The sequence below is a fragment of the Oncorhynchus mykiss genome, chromosome 3, assembly GCF_013265735.2.
Source record: "Oncorhynchus mykiss isolate Arlee chromosome 3, USDA_OmykA_1.1, whole genome shotgun sequence".
Classification (NCBI taxonomy): Eukaryota; Metazoa; Chordata; class Actinopteri; order Salmoniformes; family Salmonidae; genus Oncorhynchus; species Oncorhynchus mykiss.
The window spans coordinates 80,130,145-80,156,185 of NC_048567.1; the positions used below are offsets into that span (position 1 = coordinate 80,130,145).

The 26,041-nt window shown below is 42.7% G+C and overlaps 1 protein-coding gene across 1 annotated transcript in view; it reads right to left on the reverse strand.

Moving 5' to 3' along the window:
* The window catches only part of LOC110504879 (syntaxin-binding protein 5-like), a 240,583-nt gene that overhangs the window by 122,260 nt on the left and 92,282 nt on the right, over positions 1-26,041 (reverse strand). The window contains exon 4 of the mRNA XM_036975302.1: positions 17,692-17,792. Within this exon, the coding sequence (XP_036831197.1) occupies positions 17,692-17,792 (101 nt within the window). The remainder of the gene's footprint in view (positions 1-17,691; positions 17,793-26,041) is intronic.

The window sequence follows — 26,041 nt, forward strand, 5'->3', positions numbered from 1 at the left end:
TTTGGCACTGAGAGGCACAGAGAATAACCAGGTTGTTTTTCGGGATAAAGGATCTTTGGCACTGAGAGGCACAGAGAATAACCAGGTTGTTTTTCAGGACAAAGGATCTTTGGCCACCTGTCTACTCAGAATCTAGAGGTGGATCATGATCATGCACAGATGTTGTAGGTCTTGGTGCAATTACCAAAAACATTCCATTACCTTCCACTAGGGCTCCCAAGTGGCACAACGATCTAAGCCACTGCATATCAGTGCTAGAGGTGTCACTACAGACACCCTGGTTCAATTCCAGGCTGTATCACAACTGGCCGTGATTTGGAGTCCCATAGGAAAAAGCACAATTGGCCCAACGCTGTCCGGGTTTGGCCGGTGTAGGCCGTCATTGTAAATAAGAACTTGTTCTTAACTGACTTGCCTTACTTAAATAAAGGTTAAATGAGAAAGATTATTCTCACAGGGTTGAACAGGAAAGGGAAGACAAGAAGGAGAGGATAGAGGGGTCGAGATGGGAGGAGAGGACAGAGGGGTTGAGATGAGAGGAGAGGATATAGAGGGGTCGAGATGGGAGGAGAGGATAGAGGGGCCGAGATGGGAGGAGAGGATGAAGGGTTCGAGATGGGAGGAGAGGACAGAGGGGTCGAGATGGGAGGAGAGGATATAGAGGGGTCGAGATGGGAGGAGAGACAGTGACTAGGAGAGGATAGAGCGGTCGAGATGGGAGGAGAGACAGTGACTAGGAGAGGATAGAGGGGTCGAGATGGGAGGAGAAGAGAGGATAGAGGGGTCGAGATGGGAGGAGAAGAGAGGATAGAGGGGTCGAGATGTGAGGAGAGACAGTGACAAGGAGAGGATAGAGGGGTCGATATGGGAGGAGAGACAGTGACAAGGAGAGGATAGAGGGGTCAAGATGGGAGGAGAGACAGTTACAAGGAGAGGATAGAGGGGTCGAGATGGGAGGAGAGACAGTGACAAGGAGAGGATAGAGGGGTCGAGATGGGAGGAGAAGAGAGGATAGAGGGGTCGAGATGGAAGGAGAGGAGATGATAGAGGGGTCGAGATGGGAGGAGAGGAGATGATAGAGGGGTCGAGATGGGAGGAGAGACAGTGACTAGGAGAGGATAGAGCGGTCGAGATGGGAGGAGAGACAGTGACTAGGAGAGGATAGAGGGGTCGAGATGGGAGGAGAGGAGAGGATAGAGGGGTCGAGATGGGAGGAGAGACAGTGACAAGGAGAGGATAGAGGGGTTGAGATGGGAGGAGAGGAGATGATAGAGGGGTCGAGATGGGAGGAGAGGAGATGATAGAGGGGTCGAGATGGGAGGAGAGACAGTGACTAGGAGAGGATAGAGCGGTCGAGATGGGAGGAGAGACAGTGACTAGGAGAGGATAGAGGGGTTGAGATGGGAGGAGAAGAGAGGATAGAGGGGTCGAGATGAGAGGATAGAGGGGTCGAGATGGGAGGAGAGGAGATGATAGAGGGGTCGAGATGGGAGGAGAGGAGATGATAGAGGGGTCGAGATGGGAGGAGAGGAGATGATAGAGGGGTCGAGATGGGAGGAGAGACAGTGACTAGGAGAGGATAGAGGGGTTGAGATGGGAGGATAGAGGGGTTGAGATGGGAGGAGAAGAGAGGATAGAGTGGTCGAGATGGGAGGAGAGACAGTGACAAGGAGATGCTAAATATCATCTGATGTTGTGTTGATCCAATCACTTATCACCTCTTCTTTGGGAAGATCAAAACTCCTCCAAGGCAATACTGCTGCAACCTGTTACTCACAACCACGCAAACAACTGAAGAGCATCTGCATGACGTGAAAATTCCTATACCAAAACACCCACTGACGTCATAGCAGAAATAATCTGAGCCATCAGATCAAATGAAGCGTACATGTGAACGTGATGGGAATGATCTCGGCAGGAACATGTCACTTCCTACCTAGGAGCTACTGGAAATCTATTACAAATGTCCCATCCCACCTAGGAGCTACTGAAAATCTATTACAAATGTCACTTCCCACCTAGGAGCTACTGGAAATCTATTACAAATGTCCCATCCCACCTAGGAGCTACTGGAAATCTATTACAAATGTCCCATCCCACCTAGGAGCTACTGGAAATCTATTACAAATGTCCCATCCCACCTAGGAGCTACTGGAAATCTATTACAAATGTCACATCCCACCTAGGAGCTACTGGAAATCTATTACAAATGTCCCATCCCACCTAGGAGCTACTGGAAATCTATTACAAATGTCACATCCCACCTAGGAGCTACTGGAAATCTATTACAAATGTCCCATCCCACCTAGGAGCTACTGGAAATCTATTACACATGTCACTTCCCATCTAGGAGCTACTGGAAATCTATTACAAATGTCACTTCCCAACTAGGAGCTACTGGAAATCTATTACAAATGTCACTTCCCATCTAGGAGCTACTGGAAATCTATTACAAATGTCACTTCCCACCTAGGAGCTACTGGAACTCTATTACAAATGTCACATCCCATCTAGGAGCTACTGGGAATCTATTACATATGTCACTTCCCATCTAGGAGCTACTGGAAATCTTTTACAAATGTCACTTCCCACCTAGGAGCTACTGGAAATCTATTACACATGTCACTTCCCATCTAGGAGCTACTGGAAATCTATTACAAATGTCACTTCCTACCTAGGAGCTACTGGAAATCTATTACAAATGTCACATCCCACCTAGGAGCTACTGGAAATCTATTACAAATGTCACTTCCTACCTAGGAGCTACTGGAAATCTATTACAAATGTCACTTCCCACCTAGGAGCTACTGGAAATCTATTACAAATGTCACATCCCACCTAGGAGCTACTGGAAATCTATTACAAATGTCACTTCCCATCTAGGAGCTACTGGAAATCTATTACAAATGTCACTTCCTACCTAGGAGCTACTGGAAATCTATTACAAATGTCACTTCCCACCTAGGAGCTACTGGAAATCTATTACAAATGTCACATCCCACCTAGGAGCTACTGGAAATCTATTACAAATGTCACTTCCCATCTAGGAGCTACTGGAAATCTATTACAAATGTCACATCCCACCTAGGAGCTACTGGAAATCTATTACAAATGTCACTTCCCACCTAGGAGCTACTGAAAATCTATTACAAATGTCACATCCCACCTAGGAGCTACTGGAAATCTATTACAAATGTCACATCCCACCTAGGAGCTACTGGAAATCTATTACAAATGTCACTTCCCACCTAGGAGCTACTGGAAATCTATTACAAATGTCACATCCCACCTAGGAGCTACTGGAAATCTATTACAAATGTCACATCCCATCTAGGAGCTACTGGAAATCTATTACAAATGTCACATCCCACCTAGGAGCTACTGGAAATCTATTACAAATGTCACTTCCCACCTAGGAGCTACTGAAAATCTATTACAAATGTCACATCCCACCTAGGAGCTACTGGAAATCTATTACAAATGTCACATCCCACCTAGGAGCTACTGGAAATCTATTACAAATGTCACTTCCCACCTAGGAGCTACTGGAAATCTATTACAAATGTCACTTCCCACCTAGGAGCTACTGAAAATCTATTACAAATGTCACATCCCACCTAGGAGCTACTGGAAATCTATTACAAATGTCACATCCCACCTAGGAGCTACTGGACATCTATTACAAATGTCACATCCCATCTAGGAGCTACTGGAAATCTATTACACATGTCACTTCCCACCTAGGAGCTACTGAAAATCTATTACAAATGTCACTTCCCATCTAGGAGCTACTGGAAATCTATTACAAATGTCACATCCCACCTAGGAGCTACTGGAAATCTATTACAAATGTCACATCCCACCTAGGAGCTACTGGAAATCTATTACAAATGTCACATCCCATCTAGGAGCTACTGGAAATCTATTACACATGTCACTTCCCACCTAGGAGCTACTGAAAATCTATTACAAATGTCACTTCCCATCTAGGAGCTACTGGAAATCTATTACACATGTCACCTCCCACCTAGGAGCTACTGGAAATCTATTACACATGTCACTTCCCACCTAGGAGCTACTGGAAATCTATTACAAATGTCACTTCCCACCTAGGAGCTACTGGAAATCTATTACAAATGTCACATCCCACCTAGGAGCTACTGGAAATCTATTACAAATGTCACCTCCCATCTAGGAGCTACTGGAAATATATTACACATGTCACTTCCCACCTAGGAGCTACTGGAAATATATTACAAATGTCACATCCCACCTAGGAGCTACTGGAAATCTATTACAAATGTCACCTCCCATCTAGGAGCTACTGGAAATATATTACACATGTCACTTCCCACCTAGGAGCTACTGGAAATCTATTACAAAACACATTTCCTTCTTCCATCTTTTTCAATTCACCCCTCGTCACATGGTTGTCGTTTACCACCGAGAACGGACATTCATTTCCTCAGGTTTAAAATACTTGAATAGCAATTTCTTGTGAAAAGGCTGAGGCCTGTCTGGTTCTCTGAGATATTCAGTGGCTTCTGAATGTGCATACTTCTTCGCATATTCCACATTTTTGTTGTTGCAGCCTGAATTCAAACATTTCTATTTTCTTTCTCTCCCATCTAGATACAATACCCCATAATGACAAAGTGAAAACATGTTTTTTTAGAAATTGTTGCAAATTTACAGAAAAATAAATACGGAAATATCTCATTTCCATCAGTATTCAACATACAGTACATGTTAGAATGACCTTTGGCAGCGATTAGAGCTTTCTGGGTAAGTCTCTAAGAGGTTTTCCACACCTGGATTGTACACTATTTGCTCATTTATTCTTGTCAGAATTCTTCAAGCTCTGTCCAATTGGTTGTTGATCATTGCTGGACAACCATTTTTTCAAGTCTATTATATTTTCAAGCAGATTTAAGTCAAAATCGTAACTTGACCAGTGTAGATTTGGCCTTGCGTTTTAAGGTTATTGTCCTGCCGAAAGGTGAATTAATATCCCAGTGTCTGGTGGAAAGCAGACCGATACAGATTTTTCTCGAGGAGTTTGCCTGTGCTTACCACCATTCTGTTTATTTTTTATCCTGAAAAACTCCCCAATCCATATTAACGATTACAAGCATATCCCATTAAATGATGCAGCTACCATTATGCTTGAAAAGCATATGCTTGTTACTCAGCAATGTGTTGGTTTGTATTTGCCCCAAACATAACACTTTGTATTCAGGACAAATAGTAAATAGTTTTACCACATTTCTTGCAGTAATACTAAATAACCTCTTTTGACTCTGTCAATCAGGTTAGTATTATGGAGTACTGTACCTACAGTGCATTCAGAAAGTATTCAGACCCCTTCGCTTTTTTCACATTTTGTTACGTTAGACTTATTCTAAAATGTATTAAATATTTTCCTCATCAATCTACACACACTACCCAATAATGACATCACACTACCCCATAATGACATCACAATACCCCATAATGACATCACAATACCCCATAATGACATCACAATACCCCATAATGACATCGCAATACCCCATAATGACATCACAATACCCCATAATGACAAACTCCAAATTGAGTTCAGGTGCATCCTGTTTCCATTGATCATCATTAAGGTGTTTCTACAACTTGATTGGTCCAACTGTGGTAAATTCAATTGATTGGACATGATTTGGAAAGGCACTGTCTCTGTATTTTTTTCATTTAATTTAACCTTTATTTAACTAGTCAAGTCAGTTAAGAACAAATTCTTATTTACAATGACGGCCTACCAAAGGCAAAAGGTCTCCAATGGGGACGGGGGTGGAATTAAAAATATTAAATAAATGAAATAAAAAATATAGGACAAAACACACATCACGACAAGAGACACAACACAACACTACGTAAAGAAAGACCTAAGACAACAACATAGCAAGACAGCAACACATGACAACACAGCATGAGAGCAACACAACATGACAACAACATGGTAACAACACAACATGGCAGCAGCACAACACATGGTACAAACATTATTGGAAAATAAGGTAGAGACAACAATACATCACGCAAAGCAGCCACAACTGTCAGTAAGAGTGTTTGAATGAAGAGTTTGAGATAAAGCTGTCCAGTTTGAGTGTTTGTTGCAGCTCGTTCCAGTCGCTAGCTGCAGCAAACTGAGAAGACAAGCGACCCAGGGATGTGTGTGCTTTGGGGACCATTAACAGAATGTGACTGGCAGAATGGGTGTTGTATGTGAAGGATGAGGGCTGCAGTAGATATCTCAGATAGAGGGGAGTGAAGCCTAAGGGTTTTATAAATAAGCATCAACCAGTGGGTCTTGAGACGGGTATACAGAGATGACCCTGTTTACAGAGGAGTATAGAGTGCAGTGTTGTGTCCTATAAGGAGCATTGGTGGCAAATCTGATGGCAGAATGGTAAAGAATATCTAGCCACTCGAGAGCACCCTTACCTGCCGATCTATATATTATGTCTCCGTAATATAGCATGGGTAGGATGGTCATCTGAATTAGGGTTAGTTTGGCAGCTGGGGTGAAATAGGAGCGATTACGATAGAGGAAACCACGTCTAGATTTAACTTTAGCCTGCCGCTTTGATATGTGATGAGAGAAGGACAGTGCACCGTCTAGCCATAGTCCCAACTTCTTGTATAAGGTGACTACCTCAAGCTCTAAACCCTCAGAGGTAGTAATCACACCGGTGGGGAGAGGGGAATTATTCTTACCAAACCACATGTCTTTGAGGTGTTCAGAACAAGGTTAAGGGCAGAGAAAGCTTGTTGGACAAAGAAAGCTTTATTGTAGAGCATTTAACACAAAATCCGGAGAGGGGCCAGCTGAGTATAAGACTATATCATCTGCATATAAATGGAAGAGAGAGCTTCCTAATGCCTGAGCTATGTTGTTGATATAAATTGAGAAGAGCGTGGGACCTAGGATCGAGCCATGGGGTACTCCCTTTGTGACAGGCAGAAGGAATTGTCAGTAGAGCTTCGAAACAGATTGTTTTGAGGCAAAGATTTGGGGAAGGGTACCAACACACTTTTGCAACATTTAAAGTCCCAAAGAAAGAACACGGTGGCCTCCATAATTCTTCAATGGAAGAATTTTGGAACCACCAAGACTCCTAGAGCTGGCCGCCCGGCCAAACTGACAATCGGGGAGAAGGGCTTTGGTCAGGGAGGTGACTCTGACAGAGCTCCAAAGTTAATCTATGGAGATGGGAAAACCTTCCAGAAGGACTACCATCAATGCAGCACTCTACCAAACAGGCCTTCAAGGTAGAGTGGCCAGACGGAAGCCACTCCTCAGTAAAAAGCACATTACAGTCCGCTTGGAGTTTTCCAAAAGCAGTGGTGGAAAAAGTACCCAGTAAAATTTTACTTGAGTAAAAATATACTTGTAATTGCTCAAATATACTTAAGTATCAAAAGTAAGAGTAAAAATAATTAACAATTCCTTATATGAAGAGAACCAAAAGGCACAATAATTTTTTTAATTTGTATTTACGGATAGCCAGGGGCACATTCTAAAACTCAGACATAATTTACAAACAAACAGTTTGTGTTTAGTAGGTCCTCCAGATGAGAGGCAGTAGGGATGAACAGGGAGTTTCTCTTTAAGGGTGTGAATTAGACTATTTTCCTGTCCTGCTAAGAATTCAAAATGTAAAGAGTACTTTTGGGTGCTAGGTAAAATGTATGGAGTAGAAGGTACATTCTTTTCTTTAGGAATGTAGTGGAGTAAAAATAAAAGTTTTCAAAAATATAAATAGTAAAAGTACAGATACCACAAAAAGTAGTGCTTCAAAGTATTTTTACAACACTGGCCAAAAGGCACATAAAGACTGTCAGGCCATGAGAAACAAGATTCTCTGGTCTGATGAAACCAAGATTGAACTCTTTGGCCTGAATGCCAAGTGTCACATCTGGAGACCTGTCACCATCCCCAAGGAGAAGCATGGTGGTGGCAGCATCATGCTGTGTTTTTTTTTTCAGCGACAGGGACCAGGAGACAAATCAGGATTGAGGGGAGAATGAACGGAGCAAAGTACAGAGCGATCCTTAATGAAAACCTGCTTCAGAGTGCTCAGGATCTCAGACTGCCGTGAAGGTTCTCCTTCCAGCAGGACAATAAACCAGAGCTCACAATGCAGGACTGGCTTTGGAACAAGCCTCTGAATGTCCTTGAGTGACCCGGCCAGAGCCCGGACTTGAACCCAATCGAACATCTCTGGAGAGACCTTGAGAGGATCTGTAGAGAAGAATGGGAGAAACTCCCAAAATACAGGTGTTCCAATGTTGTAGCGTCATACTCAAGAAGACTTGAGGCTGTAATCGCTGTCAAAGTTGCTTCAGCAAAGTACTGAGTAAAGGGTCTGAATACTTATGTAAAGTGAAAATTCCGTTTTGCCCAAACCTGTTTTTACTTTGTCATTATGGGGTATTGTGATGTCATTATGGGGTATTGTGATGTCATTATGGGGTATTGTATGTAGATTGATGAGGCGAGAAACAAAACAATTTAATCAATTTTAAAATAAGGCAGTAACATAACAAAATGTGGAAAAATTCAAGGGGTCTAAAATAATATCCGGATGCACTCTACAATGTTGTTGATCCATCCTCAGGTTTCTCCTATCACAGCCATTAAACTCTGCAACTGTTTTAACACGCTAGAGTCTCTTTCCGCGGCAACGTGGAAATCTAATTAACATAATAAACAAAATCCCAAACAAAATCCGTCAGTTTAAACTAAAGATATGTTTTTTTTTGCATCTCAACCCACAGCATCTGCTAATGTTGCATCTTCCGCATCTTCAGTGAAAGGTAGCAGAGCTAGAACAATGTCTGTTAAAACCATGAGAATATCTCTAAAAATCAATCTTCTCACTATATCGTCTGCAGCATCCAAACGATTTGGGCTCTCACAAACATGACAGTGTTCTCCATTTTGCTCTACGACTCCCCCACTCCCCCTACGACTCTTCTGAAGTCGGTACAGACGTTCTGAACAGATTGGGAAACACGCTAATATGACTCTGCAGAAAGGTGAGATGAACACGTGTCGGTTGTTTTGCTCTTGGCTACCCACTAGCCTCACAAGAAGGTCTGAAGGTCCATCGTACCAGTTACATTTTTTTATGGATGTATAAATGGAGATCGTTTAGTGCCAAAAAATGAGGGTTTAAATACATTTCAATATTTTTTTTCATAGCTTATAGTTTTATATACAGTGGGGCAAAAAAGTATTTAGTCAGCCACCAATTGTGCAAGTTCTCCCACTTAAGAATATGAGAGAGGCCTGTAATTTTCATCATAGGTACACTTCAACTATGACAGACAAAGTGAGAAAAAAAAAATCCAGAAAATCACATTGTAGGATTTTTAATGAATTATTGTGGAAAATAAGTATTTGGTCACCTACAAACAAGCAAGATTTCTGGCTCTCACAGACCTGTAACTTCTTCTTTAAGAGGCTCCTCTGTCCACCACTCGTTACCTGTATTAATGGCACCTGTTTGGACTTGTTATCAGTATAAAATACACATGTCCACAACCTCATACAGTCACACTCCAAACTCCACTATGGCCAAGACCAAAGAGCTGTCAAAGGACACCAGAAACACAATTGTAGACCTGCATCAGGCTGGCAAGACTGAATCTGCAATAGGTAAGCAGCTTGGTTTGAAGAAATCAACCGTGGGAGCAATTATTAGGAAATAGAAGACCTACAAGACCACTGATAATCTCCCTCGATCTGGGGCTCCACGCAAGATCTCACCCCGTGGGGTCAAAATGATCACAAGAACGTTGAGCAAAAATCCCAGAACCACACGGGGGACCTAGTGAATGACCTGCAGAGAGCTGGGACCAAAGTAACAAAGCCTACCATCAGTAACACACTCCGCCGTCAGGGACTCAAATCCTGCAGTGCCAGACGTGTCCCCCTGCTTAAGCCAGTACATGTCCAGGCCCGTCTGAAGTTTGCTAGAGAGCATTTGGATGATCCAGAAGAAGATTGGGAGAATGCCATATGGTCAGATGAAACCAAAATATAACTTTTTGGTAAAAACTCAACTCGTCGTGTTTGGAGGACAAAGATTGCTGAGTTGCATCCAAAGAACACCATACCTACTGTGAAGCATTGGGGTGGAAACATCATGCTTTGGGGCTGTTTTTCTGCAAAGGGACCAGGACGACTGATCCGTGTAATGGAAAGAATGAATGTGGCCATGCATCGTGAGATTTTGAGTGAAAACCTCCTTCCATCAGCAAGGGCATTGAAGATGAAACGTGGCTGGGTCTTTCAGCATGACAATGATCCCAAACACACCGCCCGGGCAACGAAGGAGTGGCTTTGTAAGAAGCATTTCAAGGTCCTGGAGTGGCCTAGCCAGTCTCCAGATCTCAACTCCATAGAAAGGGAGTTGAAAGTCCGTGTTGCCCAGCAACAGCCCCAAAACATCACTGCTCTAGAGGAGATCTGCATGGAGGAATGGGCCAAAATACCAGCAACAGTGTGTGAAAACCTTGTGAAGACTTACAGAAAACATTTGACCTCTGTCATTGCCAACAAAGGGTATGTAACAAAGTATTGAGATAAACTTTTGTTATTGACCAAATACTTTTTTTCCACCATAATTTGAAAATAAATTCATAAAAAATCCTACAATGTGATTTTCTGGATTTTTTTTCTCATTTTGTCTGTCATAGTTGAAATGTAGCTATGATGAAAATTACAGGGGTCTCTCATCTTTTTAAGTGGGAGAACTTGCATAATTGGTGGCTGACTAAATACTTTTTTGCCCCACTGTCCCTGGCCTCCCATTAGTTTGCTTCAACATGCACCATTCATATATAAATACATACAGGCCTCTCTCATCATTTTAAGTGGGAGAACTTGCACAATTGGTGGCTGACTAAATCATTTTTTGCCCCACTGTATATAGTGTGTATATATAGTCTACTGAGTGTGTATATATTGTGTATATATAGTCTAGTTAGTGTGTATATGGTGTGTAGATATAGTCTAGTGAGTGTGTATATATAGTCTAGTGAGTGTGTATATAGTGTGTATATATAGTCTAGTGAGTGTGTAGATATAGTCTAGTGAGTGTGTATATATAGTCTAGTAAATGTGTGTATATAGTGTGTATATATAGTCTAGTGAGTGTGTATATGGCGTGTATATATAGTCTAGTGAGTGTATATATAGTGTGTATATATAGTCTAGTTAGTGTGTATATAGTGTGTCTATATAGTCTAGTTAGTGTGTATATATAGTCTACTGAGTGTGTATATGGTGTGTAGATATAGTATAGTGAGTGTGTATATGGTGTGTAGATATAGTCTAGTGAGTGTGTATATGGTGTGTAGATATAGTCTAGTGAGTGTGTAGATATAGTCTAGTGAGTGTGTATATAGTGTGTATATATAGTCTAGTGAGTGTGTATATATAGTCTAGTGAGAGTGTAGATATAGTCTAGTGAGTGTGTAGATATAGTCTAGTGAGTGTGTATATGGTGTGTAGATATAGTCTAGTGAGTGTGTATATAGTGTGTATATATAGTCTAGTGAGTGTGTATATATAGTCTAGTGAGAGTGTAGATATAGTCTAGTGAGTGTGTAGATATAGTCTAGTGAGTGTGTATATGATATGGTGTGTAGATATAGTCTAGTGAGTGTGTATATGGTGTGTATATAAAGTGAATGTGCGTAAGGTCGGTGCAGATAGTTCAGGTATCATAAATTGACTATTTAGCAGTCTGGCTATTTAGCATTCTTATAGCGGCAGGTAGACTAGTGGTTAGAGTGTTGGGCCAATAACCGAAAAGTTGCTGGATTGAATCCCCGAGCTGACAAGGTAAAAATCTGTCGTTCTGCCCCTGAACAACGCTGTTAACCCACTGTTCACCAGTAGGCTGTCATTGTAAATAAGAATTTGATCTTAACTTTTAAAGCTTGGGGGTAGAAGCTGTCTCAGAGCATGTTGGTCTGAGAGCCGATGCTCTGGAACCATATTCCGGATGGTGGCAGAGTGAGCAGTCTGTGTCTTGGGTAACTGCAGTCTTTGGCAATTCTTCGGCCTTCCTCTGACATCGCCTGACATAGAGGTCCCGGATGGCAGGAAGCTCGGCCCCAGTGATGTACTGGGTTGTCCTCATCACCGCCTGACATAGAGGTCCCGGATGGCAGGAAGCTCGGCCCCAGTGATGCACTGGGCTGTCCTCACCACCGCCTGACATAGAGGTCCCGGATGGCAGGAAGCTCGGCCCCAGTGATGCACTGGGCTGTCCTCACCACCGCCTGACATAGAGGTCCCGGATGGCAGGAAGCTCGGCCCCAGTGATGTACTGGGCTGTCCTCACCACCGCCTGACATAGAGGTCCCGGATGGCAGGAAGCTCGGCCCCAGTGATGTACTGGGCTGTCCTCACTACCGCCTGACATAGAGGTCCCGGATGGCAGGAAGCTCGGCCCCAGTGATGCACTGGGCTGTCCTCACCACCGCCTGACATAGAGTTCCCGGATGGCAGGAAGCTCGGCCCCAGTGATGTACTGGGCTGTCCTCACCACCGCCTGACATAGAGGTCCCGGATGGCAGGAAGCTCGGCCCCGGTGATGTACTGGGCTGTCTGCAGTGATTTTCCGTCAGGGGTGGTGCAATTAACATACCAAGCAGTGATGCAGTCATTCAAGATGCTCTCGATGGACCATGTTAGTGATGTCCTTAGTGATGTGGACGCCATAGAACTTGAAGCTGTCGACCCGCTCCACAAAGTTCCTTATTACAAAGGAAAGTGATGATATTGAAAGCAAAACATAAACCCAAAAGTATTGACAGCGAGGAAATAATTATTATGTTACACTGGCATTTGCTTTCGCTGCCTTTTTTCCAGTTGCAAAGTTTCAGCACATTCATTCCAGCAATGTAGTTGCATTCCACTGCTGGTTTACTTCTGAAGCTAAGCAGGGTTGGTCCTGGTCGGGCCCTGGATGGGAGACCAGATGTAGCTGGAAGTGTTAAAAAGAAATGTGGTGAGAAAAAGTAAATAATGCAGAGATTTTTTTTTCACGTGTGAAGCATCACACTATCACACTACACCACCTATCAGACTCGTAAACATTTCACATGAATTATTATTTAAAGACTTGTAATTTAAAATGTTTCACTTGATTTGTTATTGTTGTTATTTTGTAAGGGACACCATGACAAATTGATCTTTTCTCTGCCACAGCAGAAAAGAGATTCAATATAGATTTTTAGCGGCCGTTTAAGAAGCCACCTTACTCGTACCTCTAAACCGCACGTTGAAAATTGACTAGGTTCAAGTCCCTGCCTTCCTGAAGGGTATTTCCCTGTCAGCTGTGACTCACTGCAGTTTATACACAGCCATAAGTCTTGTGAAACTGTGCCTGATCAACAGCTAACCTTTTTATATGAACATTTTGTTTTTTAAACATTTTATGTCCCACCTTCAACTTGACTTATTAAATGAAAACTGACATCCACTATCGTTGGGAATGGAGATGGTTTACCTTAAACTTGAAATAATAAAATAATCTACCTGCATATAAAAACTGTTTGGAAACGCATGAAACATACAACTCATGGAAAGAAAGCTTAACTTTAATACATTTCTACTTTTTAGAGGAGGGAGAAAACTTCACTTTGATTAATTTCAACATAGATCAGGAAAAAGCTTCACTATCGTGTCTGGACTATCATTAAATGTGAAGACTGTTATTTTATCGAATCAATTGTCTGTGTGAAATTATTATTACGTGATTAAACTAATCATGTAAACTTTAATTAACTAGGAAGTCGGGGCACCACGGAAAAATGTTTATAGAGTCTCTATTTACAGAATCGACTCTTTAGATATTTTCATATCTTATCAACACAGTCGCTTATTAATGAATTATTATTATTACCTCATCAGTTCTTATTACTGAACATCGCAAACCTTTGGATATCTGCACGAACCCTAGCCTAAATGATGAATCAGTGATTTACTAATTGGCTTAATTATTGATTTACTAACTAACTAAATAATCACAGAAATACATAACAAACAAACAGTAGAAAATTGGGTTACTACATGATAAAAACAAAAAGTCCCTAGCGGACAAAGCCGATATGACGGATTGGTAGACAATGGAAAGGGGTGGGGACTGAGAAAGAGCGGGAAAGACAAAATGGATATATGGATAGTTGATAATTATATTCATTTAAATGCTAATCGTTTGCACATGAACGGCCGCTCATTCGAGAACAATTGCAATGTATATATTTAGTGCCGTATGACGTTGTTGTCTCCTCCGTTGGAATCGCCGGTCCGTCTGCTGGAGAGTTCAGTTCATCAGAGAGTCTTTGGTTAACTTCCCCAGAAGTCACAATGTCTTCTCTGTTGGAATCGCCGGTCCGTCTGCTGGAGAGTTCAGTTCATCAGAGAGTCTCTGGTTAACTTCCCCAGAAGTCACAATGTCTTCTCTGTTGGAATCCCCGGTCCGTCTGCTGGAGAGTTCAGTTCATCAGAGAGTCTCTGGTTAACTTCCCCAGAAGTCACAATGTCTTCTCTGTTGGAATCGCCGGTCCGTCTGCTGGAGAGTTCAGTTCATCAGAGAGTCTCTGGTTAACTTCCCCAGAAGTCACAATGTCTTCTCTGTTGGAATCGCCGGTCCGTCTGCTGGAGAGTTCAGTTCATCAGAGAGTCTCTGGTTAACTTCCCCAGAAGTCACAATGTCTTCTATGTTGGAATCGCCGGTCCGTCTGCTGGAGAGTTCAGTTCATCAGAGAGTCTCTGGTTAACTTCCCCAGAAGTCACAATGTCTTCTCTGTTGGAATCGCCGGTCCGTCTGCTGGAGAGTTCAGTTCATCAGAGAGTCTCTGGTTAACTTCCCCAGAAGTCACAATGTCCTTTGTGGTTGTAGCTTTCTCAACGGCTCTGGATAGTGTCTGTTGTCATGGAAGCGTCAGGCCTACAGATGGTAGTTGCATAGAATAGATGCTTCCGCAGTTGTCAGTATTCTCGTAAAAGACTTAAGTAATTCCCAGCTGCAGACTAGTAACTATATGTCTAGGATTTGCTCTTTTTCTGTAGTGATTTGATAGTCTCAGAGTTGAAGCACTTCCAGCCGTTTAGCCCAAACTACACGCTGTCTGGTCTCCTGGGCCTATAGAAATGCAGATATTCCGACATGGGGACTCCGTCCAGGCGTTCTCTGACTTGATGTACATTTTGCAGGAAGTGTGTTTTATACTCTGTGGAAGAAAGGGCTGTTCCATGATGCCTGATGTTATGTCTGGCCTCACGGGGGCGTGGCCATTGACTAGTTCAACTTTATATGCAAATCAATACTTTCATTTAGAAGGTTAACATCACATTACATCTTTCCAAAAAAGAGTTTAATGTTCAATCATATACGTTTCGCAACATTTAGATGTAAACCTGACAGATGGGAAATGTACTTATGTTTGTTTCCTGTCCTTCATGAGATCACCAAATGAAACACACTCGTCATGACTGTCCCTTAAGTGTCCACGGACCTCTCCCACATTCTCAAAAATATAAATATTGTTTAATTATTCAAACGTTTGATGTCCAAGAGTCACTCTGTGTTCCACAGTTTACATTTCGATCTGGAACACTACAGAGAATAGAGGCAGTGTATTTTATGACTGACCATTAAACAGCCGACTTCCCGCTCTCCTCCTCTACGAGAGAGAGCATGCTGTAGAGTAGGGGCTAATTAACAAGCATCAGTATGATGCCATCACTATTTGTCCATCAATGTTTATGAATCACACTTGGAAAGTATTCAGACCCCTTGACTTTTTCCTTCTAGGATAAAGTTATCCTATTTCCTTTGACAAAGCAGCCATTTTTTCTTCACCAATGAAATGATAATGAGTCAAAAGTTTAAAATAAATGGAAAAACTGCTAGTAGCCGCGTTGAAATAATTTATCAACCAGCGTTTCCAACAGCAAGGTTTGTTTATCAGGCTTTTAGGATATTAGAAAGACCTTCACAATATCTTCCCAAAGATTCTTCGCTGTTTCTCTCTTTTTTTAACAGTTCAAACAAGAAGACCACAACACACAAAAAAATATCCTTTCAAAGTATCTATCTTTCCCTCTCTCTTCTTCAAGCACAAACAAACAATGTATAATTCATTTTCCCCCCCTCTTTCATAGAGCCTGAAGCTTGCCCCCAAAGGACAACTAAGAGTAAATCAAAGTGAAAGGGGCCAGTAAAAGAGATAGCTCAAACTTCTCTAACTTTGCCTCAATAAAGACTCAATAAAAAAAACACTCACCACCACAATGCTGAATGTCGCAAACATCAACAAATTCCTCATCTTTCAAAATGCTGTGGCTTAGCCATTCAGACAGTATCTGCTTGACCTTGTCTGCCCTGAACGAGACAGATTTATTCTGCCCTACCAAGCAGAAAAGGCAGTAACTAATAATTTGGTAGAAAATGAGTCATTTTTGCTACATTAAACACATGCTTAATCATATGGACAAGTATTCTGCCTCTGTTTTATTGTGTTTTGGAGAAAATGGGGGGTCATGTTATCAGTAACTTTATAAAGTTACTGTGAAACCAAGGTAAACAAAACATTTTATGTTTCTCAGTTCCACGCTATTAGCAGATACTGCTTTTTTGCTTGGTAGGGCAGTACAGATGAACGAGCCAATACAACCTACTACATATTACCAAGCCAATACAACCTACTACATGTTACCCCTCAATACAACCTACTACATATGACCCAGCCAATACATGTTCTGCCTCTGGGATAGAATCAACTCATCCATGTTGGTGATGGGAGATATCAGACCAGGCTGGCTACGTTCTGTTCTGCCTCTGGGATAGAATCAACTCATCCATGTTGGTGATGGGAGATATCAGACCAGGCTGGCTACGTTCTGTTCTGCCTCTGGGATAGAATCAACTCATCCATGTTGGTGATGGGAGATATCAGACCAGGTTATGGGGCAGCAGGTAGCCTAGTGGATAGAGCATTGGGCCAGTAACCAAAATGTTGTTGAATAGAATCCCTGAGCTGACAAGGTACACATCTGTCGTTCTGCCACTGAACAAGGCAGTTAACCCACTGTTCCTAGGCCGTCATTGTAAATAAGAATTTGTTCTTAATTGACTTGCCTAGTAAATAAATACATATATTTTGACCTTAACGGACCCTCCTTTTTCTTTCTAATCTCTTTCTTCAGTACATTGATGCAGACACCAAGAAAACATCAGAGCAAAGTTGGAGAAAAAATACTAAAATATTAAAGCAGAAGATACTAGTCTGACTCTAACATATGAATGAATAGTGAACCTCGAGACAGGTAGACGGGGAACCTCGAGACAGGTAGACAGACGGTGAACCTTGAGACAGGTAGACAGGGAACCTTTAGACAGGTATGCTGTCTAACTATAATGTATAATGTTTCATACACTTGCCTTGAAGTCTAATCCATCTCATTGAGCCTTGAGATGTCAAACAGAAAATATTCCTGCATTTATGCAAGGTCCTATGTGTGTGTGTGTGTGTGTGTGTGTGTGTGTGTGTGTGTGTGTGTGTGTGTGTGTGTGTGTGTGTGTGTGTGTGTGTGTATGTGTGTGTGTGTGTGTGTGTTACTGAAGTTCATACCTCTCCCTGTTGAATTTGAGCGAGTGCAGGATGGCTGGGCGTCTCTGGCGAAGGTTCCACAGGTGCAGTGTGTCATCTGCACATGCTGTGACCAGAGCTCCCTGAAGGAGAGGTACAGAACACAGACAGTCAGTACACTAGGGCTCCCTGAAGGAGAGGTACAGAACACAGACAGTCAGTACACCAGAGCTCCCTGAAGGAGAGGTACAGAACACAGACAGTCAGTCCACCAGAGCTCCCTGAAGGAGAGGTACAGAACACAGACAGTCAGTACACCAGAGCTCCCTGAAGGAGAGGTACAGAACACAGACAGTCAGTACACCAGAGCTCCCTGAAGGAGAGGTACAGAACACAGGCAGTCAGTACACTAGGGCTCCCTGAAGGAGAGGTACAGAACTCAGACAGTCAGTACACGTTGCAAGTTTTCTAGCTTTCAAATAGGCACATTTCTCTCCTCTCCCGTGCCTGGTGTGTGTCTACACCTCTCCTCTCCCGTGCCTGGTGTGTGTCTACACCTCTCCTCTCCCGTGCCTGGTGTGTGTCTACACCCCTCGTCTCCCGTGCCTGGTGTGTGTCTACACCTCTCCTCTCCCGTGCCTGGTGTGTGTCAACACCTATCCTCTCCCGTGCCTGGTGTGTGTCTACACCTCTCCTCTCCCGTGCCTGGTGTGTGTCTACACCTCTCCTCTCCTGTGCCTGGTGTGTGTCTACACCTCTCCTCTCCGGTGCCTGGTGTGTGTCTACACCTCTCCTCTCCCGTGCCTGGTGTGTGTCTACACCTCTCCTCTCCCGTGCCTGGTGTGTGTCTACACTAAGGAGTTGTAGGGGAGAGGAGAGGTGTACTGTATATAATAACTTGCAAATAAATTTCCTCCGAAGTGGGAGAAAGAGAGGGAGGAAATGGGAGAAAGACAGGGAGGAAATGGGAGAAAGAGAGGGAGGAAGTGGGTGAAAGAGAGGGAGGAAGTGGGAGAAAGAGAGGAAGGAAGTGGGAGAAAGAGAGGGAGGAAGTGGGAGAAAGAGAGGGAGGAAGTGGGAGAAAGAGAGGGAGGAAGTGGGGGAAAGAGAGGGAGGAAGTGGGAGAAAGAGAGGGAGGAAGTGGGGGAAAGAGAGGGAGGAAGTGGGGGAAAGAGAGGGAGGAAGTGGGAGAAAGAGAGGGAGGAAGTGGGGGAAAGAGAGGGAGGAAGTGGGAGAAAGAGAGGGAGGAAGTGGGGGAAAGAGAGGGAGGGATTTACAATAGAGTTTGGGGATGAAAGAGATAGTTGAGAAAGTTGTACTGCATGTGGTGCATGTTCGTATATTCAGCATGTACTGTACAGTTGAAGTCGGAAGTTGAAGTAGACCTTAGCCAAATACATATAAAATCAGTTTTTCATAATTAATAATAATAATTCCCTGTCTTAGGTCAGTTAGGATCACCACTTTATTTTAAGGATGTGAAATGGCAAAATAATTGAAGAAAGAATGATTTATTTCAGCTTTCATTTATTTCATCACATTCCCAGTGGGTGAGAAGTTTACATACGCTCAATTAGTATTTGGTAGCATTGCCTTTAAATTGTTTAACTTGGGTCAAACGTTTCGGGTAGCCTTCTACAAGCTTCCCACAATGTGTTGGGTGAATTTTGGCCTATTCCTCCTGACAGAGCTGGTGTAACTGAGTCAGGTTTGTAGGCCTCCTTGCTCACACACACTATTTCAGTTCTGCCCACAAATCTCCTATAGGATTGAGGTCAGGGCTTTGTGATGGCCACTCCAATACCTTGACTTTGTTGTCCTTAAGCCATTTTGCCACAACTTTGGAAGTGTGCTTGGAGTCATTGTCCATTTGGAAGACCCATTTGCGACCAAGCTATAACTTTCTGACTGATATCTTGAGATGTTGCTTCAATATATCCACATAATGTTCCTTCCTCATGATGCCATCTATTTTGTGAAGTGCAGAAGTCCCTCCTGCAGCAAAGCACCCCCACAACATGATGCTGCCACCCTTGTGCTTCGCGGTTGGGATGGTGTTCTTCGGCTTGCAAGGCTCCCCCTTTTTCCTCCAAACACAACGATGGTCATTATGGCCAAACAGCTTTATTTTTGTTTCATCAGACCAGAGGGTCAAAAAAGTACGATCTTTGTCCCCATGTGCAGTTGCAAACCGTAGTTTAGCTTTTTTTATGGCGGTTTTGGAGCAGTGGCTTCTTCCTGGCTGACCGGCCTTTCAGGTTATGTCGGTGTAGGACTCGTTTTACTGTGGATATAGATACTTTTGTACCTGTTTCCTCCAGCATCTTCACAAGGACCTTTACTGCTGTTCAGAGATTGATTTGCTCTTTTTGCACTAAAGTACGTTCATCTCTAGGAGACAGAACACGTCTCCTTCCTGAGCGGTATGACGGCTGCGTGGTCCCATGGTGTTTACACTTGCGTACTATTGTTTGTACAGATGAACGTGGTACCTTCAGACGTTTGTAAATTGCTCAAGGATGAACCAGACTTGTGGAGCTCTACAATACTATTTCTGAGGTCTTGGCTGATTTCTTTAAATTTTCCCATGAGCTCAAGCAAAGAAGCACTGAGTTTGAAGGAAGGCCTTATACATCCACAGGTACACCTCCAATTTACTCAAATTATGTGAATTAGCCTATCAGAAGCTTCTAAAGCCATGACATCATTTTCTGTAATTTTCCAAGCTGTTTAAAGGCACAGTCAACTTAGTGTATGTAAACTTCTGACCCACTGGAATGGTGATACAGTGAATTATAAGTGAAATAATCTGTCTGTAAACAACTGTTGGAAAAATGACTTGTGTCATGCACAAAGTAGATGTCCTAACCGACTTGCCGGAACTATAGTTTGTTAACAAGACATTTGTGGAGTGGTTGAAAAACAAGTTTTAATGACTCCAACCTAAGTGTATGTAAATGTCCGACTTCAACTGTATAAGTTTGGATGTGAGGAGGCAGGTAGCCTAGCAGTTAATCTCTGAGCCGACTAGGTGAAAAATCTGCCGATGTTCCCTTGAGCAAGGCACTTAACATTAATTGCGTCTGTAAGTGGCTCTGCGTTAGAACTCCTGCTAAATGTAAAACATGTAAATGCTGTACGTGTCGACAGAGAGCAGACACCAGCAGATCAACTTGTATCTGCAGACAGGAGCTGTACGTACAGAAACAGGGGGGGGGAATGAGGTCTGTAGTGATGCCGCTTGCACTGAGATGCAGTGCCTCAGACCGCTGTGATACAGCCTGGAATTGAACCAAGGTCTGTAGTGATGCCTCTTGCACTGAGATGCAGTGGCTCAGACCGCTGCGCCACTCGGGAGCCCAAAGGGGTTATGGGGGTATCAAGTCAGTTGCACAACTGAATGCCTTCAACTGAAATGCAGTGATGTAAAGTACTTAAGTAAACATACTTTTGAGTAGTACTTAAGTAGTTTTTGGGGGTATTTGTTCTTTACTCTTTATATTTTTTGACAACTTTTACTTTTACTTCACTACATTACTGAACTAAACAATGTACTTTTTACTCCATACATTTTCCCTGACACACAAAAGTACTCGTTACATTTTGAATGCTTAGCAGGACAGGAAAATGGTCCAATTCACACATTTCCCAAGAGAACATCACTGATCATCCCTGCTGCCTCTGATCTGGAGGACTCACTGAACAGAGAACATCACTGATCATCCCTACTGCCTCTGATCTGGAGGACTCACTGAACAGAGAACAACCCTGCTCATCCCTACTGCCTCTGATCTGGAGGACTCACCAAACAGAGAACAACCCTGCTCATCCCTACTGCCTCTGATCTGGAGGACTCACTAAACAGAGAACATCTCTGGTCGTCCCTACTGCCTCTGATCTGGAGGACTCACTGAACACAAATGCTTCGTTTATAAATTATGTCTCAGTGTTGGAGTGTTCCCCTGGCAATCCGTAAATTAAAAAAAAAAAAAGAAAACCATGCCGTCTGCTTTGCTAAATATAAGGAATGTGAAATTATTTACACTTTTACTTTCGATACTTAAGTATATTTTAGCAAATACATTTACTTTTTGATACTTAAGTATATTTAAAACCAAATACTTTAAGACTTTTACTCAAGGAGTACTTTACTGGGTGACGTTCACTTTTCTACTAAGGTACAGTATCTTTACTTTTACTACAGTATGACAATTGGGGTACTTCTTCCACCACTGTTGAAATGTCTCTTCCACATTTAATTAAACCCCTCTGAATCAGAGAGGTGCTGCTGTGTGGGGGGGGAGGACAGCCTTAATAGAGGTCCACATCATCTGAGCCCAGGGAGCAGTTGTTGTTGGGGGTTAACTGGCTTGGCAAGTGCCATTAGACTGAGAGAAGAGACATCTGGGACGCCGTCGTTTCTCACTGGGGGAAAATGTACACGTTCTCACTAAAAGGATTGTAAATGAGGTGTCAGTTCAGCTCCCCACCTCTAGCTGTAACTCAGACATGTTCCTATAACCCTGTAGACCTCTAGCTGTGATTCAGACATGTTCCTATAACCCTGTAGACCTCTAGCTGTGATTCAGACATGTTCCTATAACCCTGTAGACCTCTAGCTGTGATTCAGACATGTTCCTATAACCCTGTAGACCTCTAGCTGTGATTCAGACATGTTCCTATAACCCTGTAGACCTCTAGCTGTGACTCAGACATGTTCCTATAACCCTGTAGACCTCTAGCTGTGACTCAGACATGTTCCTATAACCCTGTAGACCTCTAGCTGTGACTCAGACATGTTCCTATAACCCTGTAGACGTCAGCTATAACACTGTAGACCTCTAGCTGTGACTCAGACATGTTCCTATAACCCTGTAGAAGTCAGCTGTGACTCAGACATGTTCCTATAACCCTGTAGAAGTCAGCTATGATTCAGACATGTTCCTATAACCCTGTAGACCTCTAGCTGTGATTCAGACATGTTCCTATAACCCTGTAGACCTCTAGCTGTGATTCAGACATGTTCCTATAACCCTGTAGACCTCTAGCTGTGACTCAGACATGTTCCTATAACCCTGTAGACCTCTAGCTGTGATTCAGACATGTTCCTATAACCCTGTAGAAGTCAGCTATAACTCAGACATGTTCCTATAACCCTGTAGACCTCTAGCTGTGATTCAGACATGTTCCTATAACCCTGTAGACCTCTAGCTGTGATTCAGACATGTTCCTATAACCCTGTAGACCTCTAGGTGTGATTCAGACATGTTCCTATAACCCTGTAGACCTCTAGCTGTGACTTAGACATGTTCCTATAACCCTGTAGACCTCTAGCTGTGATTCAGACATGTTCCTATAACCCTGTAGACCTCTAGCTGTGATTCAGACATGTTCCTATAACCCTGTAGACCTCTAGCTGTGATTCAGACATGTTCCTATAACCCTGTAGAAGTCAGCTATAACTCAGACATGTTCCTATAACCCTGTAGACCTCTAGCTGTGATTCAGACATGTTCCTATAACCCTGTAGACCTCTAGCTGTGATTCAGACATGTTCCTATAACCCTGTAGACCTCTAGCTGTGACTCAGACATGTTCCTATAACCCTGTAGACCTCTAGCTGTGATTCAGACATGTTCCTATAACCCTGTAGACCTCTAGCTGTGACTCAGACATGTTCCTATAACCCTGTAGACCTCTAGCTGTGATTCAGACATGTTCCTATAACCCTGTAGACGTCAGCTGTACATGTAACCAATTATCTGAAGTCTGAACTTCAGGAACATCATGTTCTTTCCAATTATCTGAAGCGCCAGCTTTAGGGGCTCTGATTTGTGCCAATGATTTTAGATGTTTGCTTAGCTAAAATAAGTGTTGTTCAAACAACATATGAGAGAATACATTATTTATTGTTGTTGGGTAATACTTGTTTCAGTTAACGACTCATTCATGTCTTTCTTCAATGTGAGATATTGACCTTTACTGTGTATAACCTCTCCCTCCCTGTTACAAACATGACAGCTACTCATAACAGCATATTAGCATATGGGTGATATGAGTCTGTTTATAAAACCACAATAAATTAACCTCCACAACATAATTAAGCAGCAGGGAAAATAATGAGCGACATAATTGCTTGTGTTTCTCACCCTCTTTGCCCAATTTGGTGTCACTGAACCCTTATCCTTTTTTAGAGAGCTCTGGGTGTGTTGGGTGGCGAATAGCTTTAACTCGGATATGCTCAACTATAAGGGAGTGAAAGTTATTTATAATAAGGTTTACAGAAAATAAAAAAAACAGATCTCTCTGAACAGAAAATGGATGGCCATATCTTCAGCAAAATATATTTGACCTATACCTCCCCTAAACACTTTTTATATTTTTTTAAGTGACCCCTATACCCAAAATAATAATTAAAACATAAAGTGGATAGCAGAGAACATGCTTTACAGTTTACCCTCACTTCCTGGACAGAACAGAGCCTTAGATATGCAGTTTACCCTCAGTCCCTGGACAGACCAGAGGCTTAGATATGCAGTTTACCCTCACTCCCTGGACAGAACAGAGCCTTAGATATGCAGTTTACCCTCACTCCCTGAACAGAACAGAGCCTTAGATATGCAGTTTACCCTCACTCCCTGGACAGAACAGAGCCTTAGATATGCAGTTTACCCTCACTCCCTGGACAGAACAGAGCCTTAGATATGCAGTTTACCCTCACTCCCTGGACAGAACAGAGCCTTAGATATGCAGTTTACCCTCACTCCCTGGACAGAACAGAGCCTTAGATATGCAGTTTACCCTCACTCCCTGGACAGAACAGAGCCTTAGATATGCAGTTTACCCTCACTTCCTGGACAGAACAGAGCCTTAGATATGTCATTGCACAGGGATTTGGGCTGAAGGTTGTGGGTTCACAGACAGGGGTGGAAATATCTCCTTTTTAGTAAAAGCATGAATCTATAATCGTATTTCCAATTCCCGAGAAACAAATGTGTCTTTTATAAAAATTGAATTTAATTCCATGTCATTTCACAAATTAGCAGAATATGTTTTATACCACACAAAATAAGTAAATTCCAAGCTAAGAATCGACAGAGAGATAGGTCTACGTGTTCATCTGATCATATTTATCCAACGGCCAAATCAGTGTGTCTTGTTTGCAATGAAACTGTCTCCGTTTGTAAATAATTAAATCTAAGACGTCATTAGGATAACGAGCATGGTGCTTTCAAACATTAGGCCTTCCTTTCCACCCCAGACATAGTAGGCCTACCAATGCACAAAAAATGTCAGAGTTAACTGCTGGCTGTGGCTTAACCTACCGAGAGGTTTCCCTAAAAACTGTCAGGGATTAAACATCTTCTACTGGACAGAAAGTGAATTGCTTAATCAATTGATAGTGACAGCATTAGATCCCAAAGCAAAGTCCGTTTTTTTTGTCTCCTCAGCTATAGAAGGTTGTAGCTTAGCCTCTGAATGTCTCTGAAAGGAACCATTGATATTCCCATAATGCATCGGAGTCGTGTCTTTCCCGGGGATTTTCACAGCTTGTTTCTGGCACAAAACATTACGGACCAAAGCGCTGTTATCGATCACGTTATATCATCCGATTTGTTTTATTGTCTTCAAAATCTTAAGTTAACAAATGCGTAGACACATTTTCTTTAATAAAAGGTATGCCTATGGCATACCAATTTTGGCCAATTTTGGTCTGCCTATCTCTTTACGCATATTTTGTTATTCCTACTTTGCCACTCTCTATCACTATCTCCCTCATTTCTTATTTTGTTGCATTTCTCCATATCACCCGCAACTTCCCCTCAATCTCTCTCTATCTAGTTATCTCTCTCTCTCTCTCTCTCTCTGATGCCACTAGCAGGGAGGTAATCCGTTATGTGTGCTTGTCAATCACGATCCTGTCACTCAGACTAGTGACCCGGGACACTGTACGCCTATTGTGTTAACATAAACTAGCTCTCTGTCTCCTCTCTTCAAAGAAATGCCAAAGAGCGCAGGAACGAAACGAGGAAAATTACAAATTGCAAAGAGGGGAAGAGGGAAGGGACGGGGAGACAGATAAAGTGGAGGAGAGGAGGAGAGGAAGAGAGGAGGGGGAGCAGCTATTAAACAAGTCTTGGAGAGGAGGTGAGGAAGAGAGGAGGGGGAGCAGCTATTAAACAAGTCTTGGAGAGGAGGAGAGGAAGAGAGGAGGGGGAGCAGCTATTAAACAAGTCTTGGAGAGGAGGTGAGGAAGAGAGGAGGGGGAGCAGCTATTAAACAAGTCTTGGAGAGGAGGAGAGGAAGAGAGGAGGGGGAGCAGCTATTAAACAAGTATTGGAGAGGAGGTGAGGAAGAGAGGAGGGGGAGCAGCTATTAAACAAGTATTGGA